Below are 7,588 nucleotides of genomic sequence, written 5' to 3' on the forward strand. Positions count from 1 at the left end.
ACGGAGCGCCCCACCAGCTGGTTCGCTGCCGGGGCCCGCCCGATTCCCTCAAGCGTGGTTGTCATTGGTCGGTTTCCAGAACGCCAGGGAAGAGCCGGCCGCTGATTGGCTGGAGATCAGAGTCGCTCAAACGCGCGATTCGATTAAAAGTCCGTTTTCGAGCCAGCGGGATGGAAACGGCTGTTCCGTGGAAATGTTGCAATAATAGAAACATTACCGTTGTGTTTTGAAATATTTCATGGTTTGGTTTTTTTTTGGTTTCGGGGGGGGAGAGGCGTTGCCGGGCTATTTAAAAATGGCGGTGACTTTACGTTATGCATGGCATGGAATAAATTCTCCAAAACCTGAGAAACACACACCAACAATATTCTTTGTCGACTTGAACACACTAAAATAATGGCATTACGCAACGCCAAATTGCACAGAGTATGCTTATATTTGAGCACACATTATGGCATAATTATTATTATATTTTATGTTCTATTGTTATTATTTGCTTCGTTTTCTTATTTACTTTCCTTCCTACGTTTCCCGCACCGCGTCGTTCCAGTACAGTGCGACTGCGTCCGACAAATAAAGAATCTTGACACTTGGATCCTGAAATAAGCGGTTTATACATCCCTTCGTTTAATATTAATTTATCATGGAGATTTGCGCTCTCCCTCTTCATTTTTTACATCACATTACTCTTCATTTTGAAACTGACGTAAGTGCGGTCATACCTGACCAATAAAGCCTGATTCTCATATATAATGACTGATAATTTGAGTCGCTTCTTATGGCGACAACTTTTGCGACAATACCTGGATTCCCCTTATCATTTGTGCGCGTGTGGGAAGGGCGACGAAGTCCCTGGTGGTCTAGTGGTTAGGATTCGGCGCTCTCACCGCCGCGGCCCGGGTTCGATTCCCGGTCAGGGAACTCTGTTTTGCCGCATTAACCGGCTCAAAAGCTTTTATTCGTCACGCTGTCTTTATATTTCGTATGTAAATGTGTTTCATCTCTGTTTCATTTTCCTCACTTTCTTGTATGAGGGTTTAGGACCGGACATCGCCCCGCGAGGCTTCAGCTGAATCCCCGCCGAGGCCGAACCTGCGCCGCCCCGCTGGGCCCGCCTACGCGCGTTCGCCTCGGCATGACGTCATTGCCCGCGCCCCGCTCTCCCGTCTTTCGGGATTCGGTTTGTGACGGCGTCGCCCGCTCCCCAGAAGCGAGAGAGAGAGCCGCTCGGTTCTCCGACTCTTTCGTGCGTTCGATTCGCTCGGTTTCGCGGCGAGAGGAGGCGGCGGGGGCCCGGCGACCCAACGCGAGTCACGAAGGTCAGCGGAGTCCTCGCTTAAAAAAAACCAAAACACAACACAAAACAAAACAAAACAAAACAAGAAAAACGTTGATTCTGACAAAATGGTCGATATAGATATAGGTGAAAGCGCGCAAGCTACGGATCCCCAATATTTTTCTTGAAATATTTCATTTTTGTCAGGTCAGAGAAACTGTGAATCTAAAAACGAATTAAACCTCTGTCCGAATTATTTATTTTGATGGAGCGCACGGTGTGTCGCGTTCAGTAGCACTCGTGCAAAAATGCCTTTTGGCTTTTCTCCTTTTTTTTTTTTTCCTTTGACTTTGACTTTAACTTAGTCCTCGGTGACTGTTTGCGTTTCGTGAGCAGAAGATCCACTTCTTTGCCGGAGTGTCTCCCGACGTCCGACTCATTTAAAGCGATTCGTTCGCTCCGAGCGAATCGTTTCGACGAGTCCCGTTTCGTTACCGGGCATCGTACAGAATGCAGCGCGACACATAGGCGCGCCGAAGTAAGTACCCGACTACCAGGTAACGACTTCCTTCTTCGAAATGAAGACATAAGAATACATTCTGGCCACCACAAGTTCAACGTCGTGAGGCGTGTACGGTTTTTACAGTATTATTTTACAGTAACGGACTAGCCTGGCCAACGTTAGCGGCTAGCCACATTACGGTAGCTACCGCAGCGAGCGCAGATCGTCTCGCCAGCTCCGTAGGTTGAAGTTCGCGTGTATTTACGGCGGTTTTAGTTTTTCCCCTTCTCGTTAAAAAGCCTCCGCCCCGACCACAGGAAAGGACAGTGTGTGACATTCGAGTCCGTATAGTCTTGTCTTTTCAGCATCTTACCGAGCTTGTGTTTTGTTTTTGTTTTTTTTTTTTGGGGGGGGGGGGGGTTTAGAATTAATGGACACACTCGTCGTCACACTCGTTGTCATTCGTCATTGTGTCTTCTCTCGCGAAATGTGCGTGTTTCAGGTGTAAACTCTTTTGTCGCCAGATCTATCAGTTTCCCAGTCACTGTAATTTAATCCCTGCAAGCTGCCGTGGGGCGAGGGTGACGTCAGAAGGTTGGTATGCAGAGATCTGCTGTTAAAACACAGTGTGCGTGTGTGTGTGTTGACTGCCCAAATAAGGACTAGACTGTACTACACCAGGCTAGACTATAGAGAACCCCGGTTTAAATGGTCGAGTATTATCATGACAACGTTACAGCACCACGTTACTATTGACTCCCATCGCACTCGGCGTGTGATGGGAGTCAATACTTATTACCCTGTTCAATATACCTGACGTGTTTTGTATGTATTTTTCTCTCCACTTCAGTTAACTTCAAGACTTTGCCCCATCAGCGTTCCCGTCGGCAGACAATGGCTGGTTTTCGGCAAGAGGATGTTGAGGTGTATTATGAAATGGGAGAGGAGCTGGGGAGGTACATTTTTTCAAGATTTTATGTGTGCCGTACAGCTTTGATGAGCTCATTCAAATGATTGTTTTGCGACGCGCCACAGTTGTGAACGCATTCCTTGGTCGTTTGAGGGTTCTTGCTCGAAAACATTTGATACCGTGTGGTTATTCAGTGATATCAGAGCTGCAGTGGAGTTAACCCGTCTCCCTATCTTTACATAGAAGTGTTCTTTTCTTTCCTGCGGTAATGCAGCAAACTCATGACATCACTGCCTCTCAATGTGCTCTCCCCTCCCCTGCTGTATGTACCCTTGTGTGGCTTCTCCAGAGGTCGAGTGTGTTTCTTTAGGGGGATTTGGATTATTGGAGGCGTTTAAACAATACATGGTAGAACACTTGCTTAAGCACATTTCTCTTATCGCTCACTGTTGAGTCCATGGGAATTTGCACATCACAGGCTTTTGTTTACTATCCGACCGATCATTTTGCTTGAAGAATTTTTTTTTTATAGTCGCCGTTGTTGTGTGTGAGTCTTGTAGTCGGATCCTATTCATTTCAGACTGTGTGCAAGGCCCTTGTGGACATTACATGCTGCACATCCCTCACCGTCCAGTGTATCTAAAAATACTTTTGGTGTATTATCCTTTGAAATGTCCTCCCCGTAGCGGACAGTTTGCCATCGTCAGGAAATGCAAGGAGAAGAGCTCCAGTTGCGAGTACGCGGCCAAGTTCATTAAGAAGCGTCGCCTGTCGTCCAGCCGGCGCGGGGTGAGCCGCGAGGAGATCGAGCGGGAGGTCAACATCCTGCGGGAGATCCAGCACAGCAACATCATCACGCTGCACGACATCTTTGAGAACAAGACGGACGTGATCCTGATCCTGGAGCTGGTGTCCGGGGGAGAGCTGTTCGACTTCCTGGCAGAGAAGGAGTCACTGACCGAGGAGGAAGCCACGCAGTTCCTCAAGCAGATCCTGGACGGAGTGCACTACCTGCACTTCAAACGCATTGCACACTTCGACCTCAAGGTGTGTGTGTGTGTGTGTGTGTGTGTGTGTGTGTGTGTGTGTGTGTGTGTGTGTGTGTGTGTGTGTGTGTGTGTGTGTGTGTGTGTGTGTGTGTGTGTGTGTGTGTGTGTGTGTGTGTGTGGCCCAGAGACTTTTAAAAACTCTTTGTTTTTTCTGTGTATTTGTGTGGATGAGTAAAATAGCTTCTTGAAAACTCTGACGTTATGACCTCAATTTGCGCATACGCCAATAACCTAGGAGCGATGGCTGATGACCAGTTTGTTTACGTGTAGTCAGTGCCTTAAAAAATGTAAATATCTCTCTAACATTAGCACTCGCCCCCATACAGTTTTTTTCGTATGAATATTATGATCGCGCCGCTCCAGAAGACGCTCAGTGTGCATGCTCCTAATGTTCTTTGGTGGTGTGTGACATCAAGTTTTATGACATTGGCCCGGCGTGCTAATGTGAATTGTTTTGTTGAGATTTTCTGAAACGCTGTCGGTGTGGACGTTTGTCATTGTCTCACGAGTCATCGATGTTGATGATTCTCAGGTACTTTAATGTTCCCGAAGGGTTTCCAAAAAGGCTTACCGAATTCTGCATTGCTTTCTTTTCATCGTTTTAATCGAGGAACTGCTAATGGAGTGACGAGTGCTTTTAAAGTGAGGTGCTTCAGAACCTCTGAAAATGGTTAAAAGCTCAAACACGGTGTCTTACATTTCTAGGGAACACATGTTTGCCCTTTGATTTACTTTCCTCTCCTTCTTACAATGTGTTGCTCCCATCCAGCCTGAGAACATCATGCTGCTGGATAAGAATGTCCCCAACCCCAGGATCAAGCTGATTGATTTTGGGATTGCTCACCAGATCAAGGCAGGGAACGAGTTCAAGAACATCTTCGGAACACCAGAGTTCGTTGGTAGGAATCCTTCCCCTTAATACATAATATCCATTTAATATTCCAATCAACCAATACACGCTGCTTTTGGGGATATGCTTTTGAAGGCGTGACAGTTTTACATTGTTGAGCTTTACAGATGGACTACCATAAGACCCTTACCTTAAGATCTTTACACCTGTCTTGAAAAAAATGTTCTCTGTGTTACAGCACCAGAAATAGTCAATTATGAGCCACTGGGACTGGAGGCGGATATGTGGTGAGATTTCAAGTTGTTTCAAACTACAGAACAATTTTTCTCATCGCTATGACGATCACCATTAAGACTCAGTACTTTGTCTATCTGCAGGAGCATTGGAGTGATCACTTACATTCTGTGAGTACTGTTTTAAATTGTGTGTGTGTGTGTGTGTGTGTGTGTGTGTGTGTCACTTCAGCTGTCTTACTGAACTATGGATTCACAGTCATTTTGTTCTCTTCCGGAATAGAAAAAAAAAAAAAAAAAAAGGCAGCGCTCTCAACATAAATTCCCAATTTAACAATTCAGGCCAATTAAATTGCGCGCTCTCTACCCCAGGCTGAGCGGGGCCTCACCTTTCCTGGGAGAGACCAAGCAGGAGACCCTGGCCAACATATCGGCCGTCAACTACGACTTTGACGAGGAATATTTCAGCAATACCAGCGAGCTGGCAAAAGACTTCATACGTCGACTGCTGGTCAAGGATCCCAAGTAAGGGTGCCTTCAAATATCAGGAATTTTCTTTTAAAGGAATCATTTAAAAGTAGAACCATGATTCATATTCAGCATGGATGTCATGCGTTTGTTGATTCTGCTTTAGTGCGTCACTGTACCTTCTTTACTTTATTCACTGTGGTAGAGGCACCTGACATTAACTGTTTGATACTGTGAAGACAATACATCATCCTAACTCTTTATTCTATGACCTTATATTTCCAAAGATGTTGTTAGGGAGATATTTCATTGAGTATTTTCTCACTGGAATATCACTTATGTTCGCAGGAAGAGAATGACTATTGACGACAGCCTCGAGCATCCGTGGATCAAGGTGAGTATTTTTCCATGTCGACTTCCTGAGGATTGTGGGCCGGTTACGTGAAAGTAGCAAAGACCAACGTGCGCTCACACAGTGCTGAATGTATAATCCTTAAACCTTGCTCTCCTGCATCCCTCCTCTAGGTGATCAAGAGGAGGAACGTGCGCCAGGAGGACAGCGGGCGCAAGCCCGAGCGCCGGCGCCTGAAGACCACCCGTCTGAAGGAGTACACCATCAAGTCCCACTCCAGCATGCCGCCCAACAACACCTACGTCAACTTCGAGCGCTTCTCCCAGGTGCTGGAGGAGATCGCGGCGGCGGAGGAGGGCCTGCGGGACCTGGAGCTCAACCAGCGCTCGTGCCGGGACGACGTGGCGGCGCTGCTCTCCATCTACGAGGAGAAGGAGGGCTGGTACAAGGAGGAGAACCAAAGCATCTCCAGCGACCTGGGTCACATCCGCCTGGAGCTCCAGCGCGCCCAGGCCCAGCGCCGGCAGAGCCAGGAGGAGGCCCGGACGGCCATGCTGGCGGCCAACGCCCTCAAGCGCAAGTTCGGCCGCCTGGAGAACCGCTACGAGGTCCTGGCGGAGCAGGTGGCCTCGGAGGTGCGGTGGGTGGAGGAGCTGGTCAGGTCCATCGGCCTGGAGAAGGGCGGCCTGGGCTCCAGCAGCTTGCCCTGAGCCCTGTTCCCTCCGAACCCGCAAAGACACGCTTCATGTTTTCCTCCTGCCCACATCTGTGCACGTGGGGGTCATGCAGGAGAAGTGTCACCATAAGCTATAGACAAAGCTATCGTAGAGGAAAAAATTTAAGGTATGAGAAAACCAGCGTTTAGACAAGTTTCCCCTTTATCAACCACGTTAGCGCGGGAGAGTGTCATGATGATGCCCAATCCAGCATTTTCTACATTTATTTATAATGTCATTGCGATTATATTGGCACGATGAACTGGCTTCCAGGTTCTTGTAAGTGGCACTGGCTGTTTATGCAGTTGGTCCGTGGTTGGAATCACGCCAGAGCAAACGGTTTTCCTAAAATGTATGTTCTAAAAGACTAGACCAATGCTTTAAAAAGTCCGACATGTCCACTGTTGTGTTGTCGCATCGAGCTGTTTAACGAGGGAACAACCCGCCCCCACAATATCCAGCATTTCTTTTTTTTTCTCATACAATTCAGGGTACAAATACGTATTTCAGCTTTGATTGGCGGGGATTTTTAGGAGCTCCTGTTCCGGGATAGAAAGCCTACAATGAGGGTTTAAACTATAACCCGTCGTATTCAGGAAATATTTGGAATGTACAAACCATCTTTGCAGTGCCTGTATAGCTATAGATAAACTTAATTGCCTCTGTATTCATCAATTTTTTTACATGTTGCGTCGCTGTGACATGGAGACTGATCAGCGTCTTAAACCCAACAACTTTGCACAGAAGCCTTGTATACCAAAATAACTGCATGGAAACTAGCTCTGACAAACTGGAGGTTTTCATGCTTTTTGTTGTGTTCATTTATTTTTAATTACCATATGCACACACTTGAAACATTCCATCATTTTCTATATTTACGCCTCTTCATTCTCCCATGTTTAGAAAAAGTGTATTATATTTCATCATATTACATTTCAGTAGAACACTTTATTCCCTTGCACTTAATAGAACTGCAGTGTTCCAAATGATGTTTTGACCAAGTTTCTCCAAACAAATTGAGAATTCAATATACTCTCTGGGTTTGTGTCGAATAAAAAAAAATCACAACTCGATCCTTGTTTGTTTGTTCGTTGTTTTTTTTTACCCCCTGATTTAATTTGTTTTTAACAGGAATATTCATTTAAATTTTCCAAAGATGTTGACGCATGATATCCATTTTCTTTACTTAGATTATATGTAATAAAGTCTTGTGAGGCATACCGTAGTGAAAG

At 46.3% G+C, this 7,588-nt stretch overlaps 1 protein-coding gene across 4 annotated transcripts; it reads left to right on the forward strand.

Annotated features, from left to right (window-relative positions):
* The first annotated feature begins 1,186 nt into the window (after positions 1 to 1,186).
* dapk3 (death-associated protein kinase 3) lies at positions 1,187 to 7,430 on the forward strand. Of its 4 annotated transcripts, none has more exons than XM_080011615.1 (10): positions 1,187 to 1,319; positions 2,303 to 2,372; positions 2,629 to 2,734; positions 3,375 to 3,735; positions 4,507 to 4,636; positions 4,826 to 4,874; positions 4,965 to 4,991; positions 5,193 to 5,345; positions 5,637 to 5,682; positions 5,814 to 7,430. In XM_080011615.1, exons 3-10 carry the CDS (start codon positions 2,673 to 2,675, stop codon positions 6,348 to 6,350), a joined length of 1,365 nt encoding a protein of 454 aa, XP_079867741.1. In that variant the 5' UTR covers positions 1,187 to 1,319; positions 2,303 to 2,372; positions 2,629 to 2,672; the 3' UTR covers positions 6,351 to 7,430. The 4 variants fall into 4 exon arrangements, with proteins under 4 accessions (XP_079867741.1, XP_079867739.1, XP_079867740.1 ...); XM_080011612.1 differs by lacking the exon at positions 1,187 to 1,319 and adding an exon at positions 1,799 to 1,833; XM_080011613.1 differs by lacking the exon at positions 2,303 to 2,372 and having other exon boundaries at positions 1,218 to 1,319.
* Positions 7,431 to 7,588: the final 158 nt, after the last annotated feature.

The sequence above is a fragment of the Zeus faber genome (assembly GCF_960531495.2).
Source record: "Zeus faber genome assembly, chromosome: 12".
NCBI lineage: Eukaryota > Metazoa > Chordata > Actinopteri > Zeiformes > Zeidae > Zeus > Zeus faber.

Bases quoted from the DNA above. Each gene is read 5' to 3' on its own strand.
- dapk3 (XM_080011615.1), top strand. From the start codon at position 2,673: ATGGCTGGTTTTCGGCAAGAGGATGTTGAGGTGTATTATGAAATGGGA. The intron at 2,735-3,374 runs GTACATTTTTTC...TCCTCCCCGTAG, and splicing joins ATGGGAGAGGAGCTGGGGAG to CGGACAGTTTGCCATCGTCA. The intron at 3,736-4,506 runs GTGTGTGTGTGT...GCTCCCATCCAG, and splicing joins TTGCACACTTCGACCTCAAG to CCTGAGAACATCATGCTGCT.